Here is a 14,043-nt window from a genome sequence, read left to right as displayed (position 1 = left end):
CTTCCAACATCATCTAAATGATAGTTGGAGTGGGCATATGCTCCTTGGTCTTCTCTTTCTTGGCCATTTCAATCCACTTCTCGGCCTTCTCTCTTGCCTCTTGCTTGAGTTTCTTCTTGACAGCTTCGACCCATCCGTTCTTCTGCACATTGAGCAGAGAGAGAGAGAGAGAGAGAGAGAGGGAGGGAGGAGGGGAGTTGGGGCCTCAAGATCTAAGCTTCTATGGTTGCCTATTTTAAATACCATTTTCTTAATACATTGGAACACTATACGTAGTTAAAGAGGCAATCAACATGTAGTCAAAAGAGCATTTGGTCTCTTTATGGGATAGCATAGAAGCAATGCTGCTCTCCTCTTTGGCTCTAGTGGTTTCACTTATTTGATTACATCTTAGCATATGTTCCTTAGTCTTTTGTATTATTTCTAGTGGACATTTAGACCATATAATGATTAGGTGATTTCGGGCCTCATAGGTCCTTGATGACTTTGGCATACGTAAGTAAACAGATCATTTCATTTCTTTATTCTACTCCAAATGATGTATCTGTCTTGATGCCAACACACATAGTCATATTGTGCTATTTCTAGCTCCATTTTGATTTCCCGCACATAGGTGTTCCCTTTGCCTTGGTCACCACGCCTCGGTCTATGTTCAAGTTTCTAGGTAAATATGAACAGAACAAATCAGAATATGAAAGGCCCATCCTATGTTTCTAGACTCGGTAAGAACTTCCACTAATAAATATTGCACAAAATACCTCATTGTTTGAAATTCAATTTTCTATGCACCATTGAGTGATTTGAATAGACGTACTAAAGCTCACCTCTGCATTCGTAACTAATGTCGCTCCAAGCTCCATAGCAGCCTTCCCTAAGGCAGTAGAGACAGCCCCCATTCCTCCTTCAACATATCTAAAAGAAAACAAATACAAACCCTTAGCTTTGGATTCACTCCAAAAATATGCTTATGATATCACCAACTAATCCCTCATAATCTCAACACACACAAACTTCCAAACTATTTCTTTTTTGGGAAGAAAACTTACGACCAAATGCCCCTTGCACCATTTGTTTCACCCATCACGTGATGTAAGAGAACATAACCACTTCCAGGTGAATAAATGCTCGCCTGCATTGTCTCATGTTTTATATTTCACCAAACCATGCTGTAAATAAAAAAAAGAACGAAGTACACCTTGCTGCATTTTGCACCTCCTTATAAAGTGCAGAAAAGCTTACAAGTTGTTCGGCTTGGATTAATCTCTGCCGTACTTACAGCATATTTTTCTATCAGAAACAGAGAATTTGAAAGATGGCTTGAACCATACCATGGATCCTATTGCTGCATCAGTTGCCAAAGTTGCCTTAAGGATATCAGACTACAAAAGTTATCAAACTTTAGTAACATCCAAGATTTCAAGAGGCAAGATAGTTGAAGTGGTTCACAGAATACTTTAAACCAAAAAGTAAGCTGACCTCAAACCAGTGGTCCAGTACTTTGGAGGCTGGAGCCACAAGAAATTCCACCAAATCGCTACACCATGATACATACAAGGTCACCTTTCGTATCAAAAGAACTTTCAACCAGTCTAATAATCACGTCAAGAGACTGTAAACTTTCCAATTATGCTAATCAACAAGCAATTGTATCAATTTCATGAGACATTGAAGCAAGTAGAGCTTGAGTCTTATCCAGCAAGGACCAAACTATGCACAATGGAAAAATCTAGACTTCTAACACTGCTTAAGAGCTTTAAATATATCCTCAATGGATTATAGAAGATAGTTATTCAATGTATACTATTCTTTCTTAGAACCGAGTCAAACCACTGAATGTATTGTATCAAAAGGATGTTTTTTTGGAAAACAACTGATGGGAAACAGCTATCTTTCTTATGTGCTTTATCGAAACAGATTGTACTCTTTGAATGCAGGAGTTTGGCAAGCATGAAAGGAATAAAACTTACATAATCTTTCTTTGACCCAAAATTGCACATCGTGGAATGAACTTGCTCCAGAATGACACATTTGAGAAGCCTTGACGTATCCTTTTGATCAAAGAGTCTTGGTCTCCTCTTGATTCAGGTGGTCCTTCATCCATCAAAGGATCCAAAATTTCACAAAACTGTTCGAGCATTTCTTCATACCTACATGCCAAACATAAATTTCTTGCTACCCAATCTTAAATGAAACTTTAAATATCTGAATGGATTTGCAAAACAAATAATGTGTGTTTGTTTCAGAGTGATATTTGCAGCATAAAGATGGCGTGCATTTGAGAAAGAAATCTTACAAAGGGTACGCATCTGCATCATGCTTGGAAAACTTCTGTATTTGTGATCGGTTCAGTGCGGCATCTGGACCCATAAGAAGGTAATCCCCATTTGCAGTAGGGGTGAAGGAAGATGGATTTCGAGAAAGCAGCTTTAAGCCATGTCGATGCAAATCTAGGTCCCTGTCAGCTCAAATTACTTTCTCAAATCAGTTGTGTGCGCTATGCAGACGGAGACCTTGCCAAACCAAAAAAGAGATTCCGATTTTCTAGCGTTTTCAAGAGATTAAAACCGGACAATTGCAGAGATACATACAGTGACAGTCAGAGAAAAGTCATCACCCTATGGTGCATGTATGTGCTAGTCTCCTGGTTAAGTGCAGAAAAAATCATACCCTAATCTAGTGCATTTTTGACACATCAATCTTCCCCTTCCAGAAATGCATGAGAGCTAGGCACATTGTTACTAGTCCAGGCTTGATGCAAACCACTCATGATATGCCAACTCCACGCTAAACCACCAGCAAGAAGTTGAAAAAGGAAGTTTTGCTAGCCCTCCTCACCGATGATGCGCTTTTTAATGACCCAATATTCGAATTTCAGAAAGTGATCAACAGGTAGAAAGTTTTGTCGAGCTGTAAAAATTACAGGCTTTGCTGAAATCCTGATTGAACCATGAAACTTAAGAGTTGTCAAATGGAAAAGAACCAAAGGCTTCGACATATACTCTCAAAAACACTCAAGGCATCATAACTGCCTTCAAAAGACATCGGCCTACCCATCCTTTAGTGCTTGCATTATTCCAACTTTTCTTTCCATTGATCTTATGATCGTTCAATCCTCTGATTTTGTGATATATTATAAAGCAATAAGGAAGTTATTAGATATTTATCTTCATAGGCATTAACTTCAAATTGTTTTCCATAGTGGTGAGTATGCACCTTATGCCATAACTTCTTGGTAGCGTACAACCTTGCAAATTGGCTCGTACCTACTTGCACAGCTTCCCCCCACCCCCCGGGCCCGGTTCACTCTCTATATTGTATCATGGTGACACTTATCCCCACTTTGTACCTTTGTGGCATGATACCATTGCTCAGCCTACCAGCCACCCATAGGAGTCGGTAGCACTCCCATCTCAGTTTTTAGTTTGTAGTTTTCTTTGTTTGTACCCAGACTTGGTACTAGACTCATCATTGTAATCAGTTGGTCTCATAGGTCATTTTGGCCTTTTGTAGACGTTAATATATCATTTCATTTCTCCAACTTCCTCTCTAGCTACACTTCCCGCCATTTTCCAGACAGTATGCTTCATCCAGAGGATGATATTTACCACAGGACAAGCAGTCATATAGAGCAGAAGCGCCCTACGTTTAATGGCACAGAGATCCGCCCCTGCTGATGTTTCTGTGGCAGGCATTGATGTGTTTATTGAGGGCTCATGTGGTTCCACATCTCAGAATACTAGGAACTTTTTAAAGATTTTTTCAAACGTATGTCTTTTGTAATTACACACAAACGATTCCCATCTAGTAACGAAATTATTGTGGAGGTGACAGGTAAGGTACACTATTGGCCACTTAAAAGAGTACCGCACTCGTCGGGCACGGCTTTTTGGCTTCAGCCTTAGCCCTGATATATGGGTCAGTATCACAGTCGGTATGCACTGACTATGATACCAACCCATATACCGATGCTAATACCAATGCAATTTGGGGGGGAAAAGGTTTGAAACCAGCCCAAGTTCATTGGAGCTCATGGCATTTTTTTAGCAGAAAGAAAAGCACAGGTAACTTTTTGTCTTCCTTTCTCCTCCCCTCCCCCCCAATATGCGCACACACACAAAGATACACACACACATCAACACGCAAACAAACACACATTGACAGACAAACACATGCAAACGTGCACACACGCATACACACACTGGCATTTCATTTGCATACATTTACATTTATCCATTGACAGACAAACACATGCACACACGCATACACACACTAGCATTTCATTTGCATAGATTTACATTTATCCATATATACACACACGTCAGCTAATCGATTTTACACACATAACACACATATTTATAAATATAAATGCATTTGAACTTAAAATTGATAATTTTCCAGATCAAATCTTGTTTTCATTGAATGATAGAAAAAGTACTTAGCTTTGTTGATTAATTATTTCATCTGTAAATAATAAGTAAAAGGTCAATGCCTTATTTGTCATACAAAATGTTAGCCCTCCTCTGACCATGGGAAACCAACTAAGAAAAGGTTGTTTGCAATCTCTAACCTTATGATTCCAGGCCGAAGAAGGGATTGTAAATAGCTGGCCCTTGAAAACTTAAATCCTGGCACAATTTCCTCTGTCACAGCAGCACCACCAAGTACAGGTCTCCTCTCAAGAACTACCACTTGTAAACCAGCTTTTGCCAGATAGGCAGCACATGTCAAACCATTGTGCCCTCCTCCCACTACCACAACATCCCAAGTCCTAATCAAGCACAAGAAGATCTTTTAGCAAGCTATATAGGAACTTCAAAATATACCACCTACTTCGAAGGCAATATCAAAGTCAATATATACAATAGCTATACATCCTATTGCAGATTGATAAATTAATTGCTTCCCTGTTACCAACAAGACAACTTGAGAAAATGGAAAAGCTCCTCATCTGCAATACAAGTTTTTTCTCATAATGTTATGCAAATGAATTTGTTAGAAGCCTAGAGTTTTCAAGCAAGACAGACACATTTGAGGCTTTGGCGTCTATAGAATTTAGAACTGAGATACTTTTACATGAGAGAGAGAAAGATGTAAATTATAGAAGGAAAGTGTGATGTGTCGTGTGCTCTCCATAGATACCTCTCAATGCAGTACACAGTTTCACTCTCAAAGATCTACACAAAGACAAGGGCAAACTACATGGATAACCATGAGATACAGTAAGACAACACATTAAATGCACTCAAAGCTTGGCTGAACCCATCAACTCACAATGTAACATCTACCAGAATTAGCTAGCAGCACTCTAAACTCCAGATCAAAGACCGACAAGATACAATGGGGGTGTAGAGGCTCGATAGTGCATGGAGTATGCAATGAGTCTGTGCAACAAACTCGAGACTCTACACCAAGATATCAAGACTCTAGACTGAGATAGATTGAACATCCTCATAACTGATATCATCCATCTTTTACACAAGACCAAAATGAAGGCTATGGTGGGTGAGGCATTTATCATTTATGCATAGTAGAGATTAGAGTGCAAGATTGGTTTTGGACTGGTTTTGTGGACTCATGGACCGTGTTTTGTGCACCTTCGCTTGAAGAGGGATCACTAATGGTAGGTTTCATTATACCCCATAAGCCCTTCTTCGTTTAAGTTTCGTCTCCCATGTATGAAACCCATCATCATTAAACCTATCAATTCTCTTTTCTCCCATAGTGTGCTTTAGAGGGGTCTTAATCAAGGACTTCAACTTCTTTGTTGCACACATGCAATAGATACAAGCGCTTTTGGCAATGGCACCCTTTGACACATTGTACATACGGGTAGCCGACAATACTGTGCGGAGTGACTTTATGATATGTAGATAACGAGATGAACGTAATTTCTGGGCTCGTAGTTTGGAATTCCAAAGAAACTGATGATTCATGTCCTCTTACATGCATCTTCCGCTCCTAGTATTATAAATGATACATTGGAGGAAGAGAAGAGGAGGAAAATGCAAGCTTTGAATGTACGAGTTGTGGGATGGAAAGAGGACAAGAGCCCGAAAGAGGATGCCTTGGCTTCGTGTATAAAAATGGGGGCAAACGGGAAGACACCCACAGATGCATGGAGAGTGGGAAAGGATATATCAAAGAAGAGACCTCTTATCATCAATTTTGCTGATTTGCAGAAAAAGAAAGATTTTCTTTGATGCATCCTATAGCTGGGGCACACACATCTAACACTAGGAGCATAGGATTCATTGTCTCGCGTGAGTACCGCCTCTTGGGTTCTGAAATGAGACACCTAATATGGAGCCAAGTGTCGAGCTATTCAAAAATAGGCCCATGCGGCCTCGCCGCGCTCACGGGGGCCATGAAAAGGGGCGAAGCGGCAGCGCTAGGTGTGTGCATTTGTGTGAGAGATTACTTAAATTGTTGCCTCAACAAGCGCTTTGCGAGAAATTCTCTCTGTCACGTGCACATCTAACCCTATGTGTACGTGGACAAGCTACTTCATGACTAGGGTTCAGTTCAGTTCAGTCAACTTAGGAATAGGAAGTGTTATGGCACTTTTGTGAGTCTGTTCGCAAACTCTGCATGTCCAGACACTTAGAGTAGATGCATATCCTCTGGTTGCACACAGCATGACCATCATATTACAGCCAGAACCCATCAGCAACATTTTTACAGTGCACAGACCTATTTTCCCTATTTTAGCCATTTTTCACTTATTATTAATAAGTGACTTTGTTGGGAAACTAGGTAGGGCAATTTAGCCAAGCAGATATATAAAGAAACCTAGCGCTAGCATTATCTGGCAGAAGAGGCAGCAAGAACCGAGTGTTCAACAGTGCACCTTCTCAACAAGACTCCCCGGCAGCAAACTTTGCGTTTTCAGCCAACAAGGACCAGCGTTTTTCAGCATTGCACATCAGCCCAACGTTTTGCAATTGCAGATGAAGCCTGGCGGCAGCAGATCTTTGCAGACTCCCTAGCGTTTTTGCATCAAGAAGCTGAACAGGCCTAGCGTTTTTGCACCAGCAGACCTAGCCTAGCGTTTTTGCATTTGCAAACCTACACCAGCGTTTTGCAGATTCTCCGTAACAGAAGTACCAGTAGCTTCAGCATTTTCAGTTTTCAGCATATAGACACCGCAGAATAGCCCCCAAACCTCGCAAATCTCACCTTCCCGCAGCAAATCCCCGCCGCACGGCCAGATCGGCAAGAGTTTGCAGATTCAGCCCGCTATTCGCAGATTTCAGCATCTACGTTTTCAGCGCGTCGTCGTCGCATCGTCATCATTGCCATCGTCATCAACATAGAGTCAGAATTCAGTAGATACAAGATTTGTAGATTTCAGCCATTAACGTTTTCAGTTTTCGTCGCCATCTCATCGTCGTCAACATCGTCGGCAAGTCCATTGCATTGTAGAGATTTGTGCAATCAAAAGTAAACCGCTCTCGCCATAGAGAGTGGGGCCTTCGGAGGAGGGTTTGACAACATTTTGGTGTCGTATTCTTCTCTCTCTATCTCTCACTTTCAGCACCTTCATTCACAGTGTTTACCCACTTTGTTTGTGATCATTTGCACTCTCTCACTAAAGTAACGGGAGGCTCTCCCTGCCGTAAGTAAAAGGAACCCTTGAGCACAGTTCGGAGCACTCATCTTGAGCAAATTTCAACATTCACTTCCACTGCACCTTACATTGGTATCAGAGCTTTGGCAGTGTTGTGTATCACTCAAGCAAAGAACCACAAGATTTTTTTTGCTTGTTGCAGTCGCATGTAACCCAAGTCCTCTTGGGCGTGTCAATTCCTAATCGTGTTTTTGAAGAGTGACAGGAAACCCAAGAAAGAAGGGCTTGTCGAGCCTCCCCTTGTTTCTCTTTTCACTCATTGAGAGCGGTCCGTGCACTTAGCGGCCAGCCAATCGACATGAGGTGGGAAAAAGCAACCTTGGTGTGAGCACAAGACCGCCAAGGGGTGCGCCCGCGGGAAAGAGAAGAGCTCGGGTAAGAGAAGATCCTTCTCTAACACGGATTTCAAGCTAAAGCAGAACCTCACGAACTCAAGAACCCAAGTTTCTCGTGAACTTAAGAACCCAAGACTTCAGTGTATAGTCATCACTTGAAGCGGAATGGATACTTCGCCATGGAGGTCATGAGCATGGAAGTGGCAAAGAAGAATTTTCCCCACCAGGAGGTTTTTCCGACCCCCCCCCCCCCTCCCCATCTATGCCAAGGAGTGTACCAAATCCTATGGAAACTTTTGTCAAGACGATGATGGACATGATGAGACAACAAGAAGCGTGGCACGAAGAAAGAATGGCAACCATAGAGCGTGAGCACAAAGAAAGAAAAGCCGAATTGAATCGCGAGCGCGAAGAAAGACGGTTAGAGCGTGAAGCACGGAGAGACCAACGCATCCAAGAGTTGGTCCTACTATTTTCTAATGTGCACGCAAGAATCAAGAGAAGGAGATTCTCTCGGTCTTTTCTTCTCCAAAGCATGACACACATGATTTACATGATCAAGATGTGATTATTCACGAGCATGATGAATTGCATGATAACAATACGCATGATGATTTGCATGATCAAGATGTGATTGTTCACAAGGATAATGGTTTAGGTGATACTTTGTCTAGTAAAGCTAACCTCATTGCAGATTCCATCAATCACGAAGAACCGATCTTGGCTCTCGAGTCGAGGTCCCAAGAACCCCCACAGGAAGTATTATGTGTATGCATGATTAGTCAGTACGCATTGTTCGAGTGTTTCATTCGTGATGGTTTCTTGTATTTTAATCACCGTCCTTATGTGATCCCTTTTCATAGGCATGCCATATGGTACGATGAACACGAATCACTCATGAATGACCACGGATATATGCGGATTACTCATGAAAGATGAAATGTATGCATTCAAGGAATTCACATTTCATATCTCTTCCTTGGCATGACATAGTATCCGAAAGAGCACAAGAAAGATTGACAATCAAGCATGGGCATTTCCATTGTGATTTGCCACAGTTAATCAATTTAGACCAAAAAGACAAGTTTCGATTCCATTGTTTGCGTGTGTTTGATGAACGGTTTGGCACTCCATCTATATGTTCATCTACATTGCATGCCCAGTCTTTAGAGAAGACTAGAATTTTTCCAGTCACTTTACATGGAATGGGTATGTTCATGTTTTTGTGTTGGAAGCGGTTTCAAGAATTTTCATCCTCGGAGATTCTTGATGAAGGTAGACGCATGACTATAGACGAAATTGAAGCATTAAAGGAGCCACAGATGACTTTGTGTCGCTTTTGGAGCTGCCCAAAGAAGCAAGCATTGCAGACCTTTATGAAGTTCAAGTATCGCATGACCCACGCATCAGAGTGGGCCGGCGAAGAGTCCCTCCCAGGATTCCAGACGCTATTGGCGATCTCCCTCGCGCCATACAGTTCGGTACCAGTACCTCACTTTGAAAAGGAGGGGATGTCACGTGCACATCTAACCCTATGTGTACGTGGACAAGCTACTTCATAACTAGGGTTGGGTTCAGTTCAGTTCAGTTCAGTCAGCTTAGAAATAGGAAGTGTTATGGCACTTTTTGTGAGTCTGTTCGCAAACCGTGCATGTCCAGTGTTATGTCCCGCTCACAGGAGAGGAGATCTAGCCCAGATGTCGTCGGGATGGGCGTTCAGTGTCCGGGCGGACGTAGTGTGAACACAACCAGTGTGGCCGGCTATTATTATAAAAAGGGGGCCAAGGCCTCATTTGCAGTTATCGACCCCCACTGGTAGAGTGCCAGTGGTTAGCCCGCGAGGCTAGGAGTGCGCGAGGTCACCTCGAGGAGGTAAGGCCGGGTGGTATGGGACGCTCGGTCTTACAGGTGCACGCCTACGTCCTCGGACGCTGGCCCCAACACGGGGGAGCTGCCGGATGGTGGCTATGGTCGGGTGGTTCGTCCGACGCGTATCTGTAGGCGGTCTGTGTAGCCAGGAGATCCTTTCTCCTCGTTCGTTTCATGGTATCAGAGCCGGCTTGGCTACACGAGGGACTGTGTGCACACCTACGGATAAGTTCGAGTCGGATAGTCTTTGTTTCATGCAATTTTTGATAATAGTTATTTAATTAATCATTTTTCTCTCATGAGGGTGCGTGCAGGTGAAAATTAATGTTTCTTTGCTGTTTTCTTGATAAAATTCAGCAATCTGATAGGCGGGAATGCTGAAAGTCAGGAAGTTATTTGTTAATTTGCTGATTTCTTTTGTGAGTTTCGATGAAAATCACTTTTGTAGCAGGGCTACAGTCACTTCACAGGACATACAGTTGGACAGTGGGTTACACTGGGACTGGTTCACACTGGACAGACCCTCTGGACGGACCTCTGGTCTGGGAGTGACACGTGGTAGGGTACCTACCGACGACCGAAGGTGGTCTAGTGGACCTCGTGGCCAGGTCACCACATGGCTGACATTTATGAGCCGTTGGTGGCTCTTTACAGTGGTACATATGAGTAGTAGCGGTCGGTTATCTGATCATCTTCTTCACCTTTGGTCCGGCGTCGTCGAGGTAGCGAGTCTTACACAGAGCACTGCTTCACCATCCCTGCACATCTGAGCCTCAACACCCCTCTTGTACCTCTGAGTTCTGGGCTGGAGCTGAGTGTGCTGCCACGCCAGAGTCTGTACATGGTTCTTTGAGCTAGTCGATTCCACATGTTCTGGTTCACTGTTGTATCTCTGTTGTTATCCATTGTTTCTGTGTTTCATTCTGTTTGAGAGAGTTTCCATTTGGTCACGCACATTGCACTGAGGGACACCCACACTGTAGAGAGCACGACACATTATCCGCGCTACAGGTGCTCTCATTTTGGCGATCACGGTGGGACCTCAACTGAAGTCTCACTCTGTTGAGTAGCTGGGTTCTTCGCTTCGCCTGTGCAGCCTGTTGGTCTGGTCCAGTTTCACCCTTGACAGCTTAATCTAGCTGGTCTAGTCTCTCGCCTTGTTGGTCTGGTCCTCTCTCGCCCTGGGCCACCTAGTGCTCGTCCTGGTCTAGTCCTTCTCGTCCCTGGTCTAGTCCTTCCTCGTCCTGGTCCAGGCCAGGTGGTCTAGTCACTCGCCCTGGTCTAGCAGAGTCTAGACCAATGTTCAGCCAAGTGAAGGTTATCTTGCCCAAGTGAAGGTATTCTTGCCCAAAGCTTGGTGGGGTTGGCGGTTACTGCATGACACATACAAAGAGGTCTTTGGAGCGTCAAAGTGCACTATTGAGTCCTCTGAAGTACTACCACAGACGGCGTCAACCCTTGGTGCCCAGTAGAAGCATATTAACCCCATCACCCATACCTACTCATACGGCTACCTCCATTCCTTCGACCGGTTCTACATCCTCCAAGTCACCTTCTCCGGTAAGGCTCTCCCCCTTTTTGTTACAGCAAGCTAGTGAGCAACAAATTCAAGAGCAAGAGGCCATGGAGGAGCTCACAAGTGTTCTGGCAAAGGTGAACATCAAGTTCCCTACCTTTAAAGGTCTCTCCACAGAAGATGCAGACGACCATGCTCGGAGGTTTGTCTCTCTTTGCAGAGGTCTTGGCCTCAACAGAGAAGACGCACACCTGGTGCTCTTTCCATCCACCTTGGATGGTCTTGCAAATAAATGGTACAGTCAGTTTGCTGAAAACCACTTTACTACTTGGACCATGTTAAGACAGCAGTTCTGTGAAGCTTTCCGACCAGGGGATTATCAAGAGAAGATTCTAGATGAGTTGGCCAACCTGTTGCTCCAGCCCAAGGAGACATTTGCAGAGCTCATGACCACAACAAAGTCCCTGGTCGCCAAGCTGCCTCAGCAACCAGGGGAATTCATGGTGAAGAAGTGGGTAGAGAAGGCTCTGCCTAAAACTTCTCAACAAAAGATCAGAGAAAGTCTCCGTCCTGAAGCCAGTCTGGAGGACTTTGTTGCTACTGCTACTAGAATAGAGGGAGCAAGAAGGCAGTTCACTGACTCTCCTCAGTTAGATACTGCCCCTGTACTCGTGGACAGTCCATCAGATCCTTTAACTTCTTTACGCAGGGAACTGGAAGCCCTAAAGTTACAGCGAGCTCCTCAAGAGGAGAGGTCCTTCTCTCTTAAACAAGAGAAGCCTCCACATCACGAGGCATTGGAACAGATTAAGCGTGAGCTAGAAGAGCTCAAGTGTCAGCAAGAGACTAAGGCTACGGTTTGGTGTAGCTCATGCCGCTCTCCAGGACACCCTCCACAGGACTGTCCCCTTCGCTCTTATTGCCACTTCTGCGAAAAATCGGGTCATGAAGATAAGGATTGCTATTATCTAAAGAGATTGCACAAAATACAGCAAAGTCTTGGTCCTACTCTCCAACAGGGGTTAGCACCATCATCCAACATGGTTTCCCACTACGGCCATCCCAACTACATGCCACCTTTGCTCAATACCCCTGCTATCCAAGGTATGTCAAGTACTTTCCCGACTCAAAGTTTTTATAATGCTAATACCACCTCAACCCCTCAGAGCTTCTACACTTCAGCCTCCAACTCCATGCAGCAACCACCTCGTCCCCCGTTTCGTCCTTCCAATCGGCCCATACTCTGCTACAGATGCGGAGAATATGGGCATTATCAGAGCAAATGCCCTCTGCCAGAAGGCTCTTCTCCATGCCAACTTTGCCCTGAGGCTCAGGATCACTACACTAAGGATTGTCCAAAACAACGCGCCTCTACCTCTGCGAGCCCAAGTCAGAGCCAACCCGAATTCACCTTTCCCAAGATCAATTTGATAGCAGTTAGTACCAACCCCAAGCCACCACTTTCTGCCCATATGATTGCCTCTCAAGACAAGTTGCAGCTGGTAGAGGATCCAGCTGGTGTCCTCACACGAGCTCAGAGGGCAGCCCTTGGCCTCAATCTTCCAGCAGGTACAGCCCTTTCCTCCCCAATGCCTACACCTCCTCCAACAGCGGACATGCCATCCACTAGTGCTAAGAAAGGATCTTTTACTATGCTCTCCGATATTGATGGGGCTTTCTTAGAAGCAGTTGCTGACTTACAAAAGATCAAGGAAACTCAGAAAACACTGATCCCAAGAGAAAAACCTACAGCAGAGACTATATTGAAGAATACCTTTCAACAAGTGTCCCTCTATGACATGCTACGACTAGATGCAAAGTTTAGAAGTGACACCCTTGCTATTATTCAATCACTTTATCCTGGAGCAGGTCCTAGTGGCGGGCACCTCCCAGTGCGACCATCAGAGTCCTATATGATATCCAATCCCGCTGCTCCACTCACTGATTATAGAAGCCCTCGCCTGACAGTGTCCGTTTTGGGTCGGCATTTCTCAGGAGTGATAGTGGATGGTGGATCTGGCATCAACTTGATGCCCGAGTTCACTATGTTAGCTCTAGGTCTACAGTTTACTCACCCTGCTCCCTTCACAGTCACATTGGCCGATCAACAAACAGTATACCCAGTGGGCATCGTAGACAATGTGCCTCTGCAGGTACAAAACTTTACTTTTAACTTGGATTTTGTGGTGGTTCGTCTTCCCCAGGTTGAGGGCGGATTTCCCTTGCTTATTGGAAACCATGGCTGCGACACACTAAAGCACTCCATGATTGGGGAAACGATGCAATGTGGATACATACTTCTGGCTCCCCGATGCAACCCATCCTCTTAGAAGGAGGCATGGATCCAGTGGTGCAGCAAGTTTCCATGTCAATGGAAACCAACCCTGAACAAGAACAGCCTACTACACCTAAAGGGTCAGACGAAGTCTGCTGGAGTGGCTGGAGGCTACCAAATCTATGCCTTGTTATGGAATCTCTATTCACTCTTTGCCTAAAGGTACACCCTCTTCAAATATTTCCATAGTAACTAAACCTAATGAGCCACCTGAGCCTCTGAAGAAGCGTAGAAGCAGCAAGAAATCCCCTCTATAGGAGTTCGCTCCCCCTCAAACATCAACCCCTTTGGTGTCTGCTTCTCCGACAAGAACAAAGCTCTCTTCTGTGCCTAGCAAACTCCCTTCTCAGAGCCCGTCCTA

The 14,043-nt window shown here is 44.3% G+C and overlaps 1 protein-coding gene across 2 annotated transcripts in view; it reads right to left on the bottom strand.

The window, feature by feature from the left end:
• The window catches only part of LOC147440985 (FAD/NAD(P)-binding oxidoreductase family protein), a 189,514-nt gene that overhangs the window by 135,992 nt on the left and 39,479 nt on the right, over positions 1-14,043 (bottom strand). For both annotated transcript variants that reach the window (XM_086482763.1, XM_086482764.1), the window contains exons 2-8: positions 4,568-4,768; positions 2,294-2,455; positions 1,968-2,147; positions 1,477-1,534; positions 1,329-1,379; positions 1,047-1,129; positions 825-912 (exon numbers count right to left, since the gene is read on the bottom strand). In XM_086482763.1, the coding sequence (XP_086338889.1) occupies positions 825-912; positions 1,047-1,129; positions 1,329-1,379; positions 1,477-1,534; positions 1,968-2,147; positions 2,294-2,455; positions 4,568-4,768 (823 nt within the window). The remainder of the gene's footprint in view (positions 1-824; positions 913-1,046; positions 1,130-1,328; positions 1,380-1,476; positions 1,535-1,967; positions 2,148-2,293; positions 2,456-4,567; positions 4,769-14,043) is intronic.

Source organism: Adiantum capillus-veneris, chromosome 15, assembly GCF_014529385.1.
Source record: "Adiantum capillus-veneris isolate H3 chromosome 15, ASM1452938v2, whole genome shotgun sequence".
Taxonomy (NCBI): domain Eukaryota; kingdom Viridiplantae; phylum Streptophyta; class Polypodiopsida; order Polypodiales; family Pteridaceae; genus Adiantum; species Adiantum capillus-veneris.
This window is presented reverse-complemented; position numbering and strand designations above follow the sequence as displayed.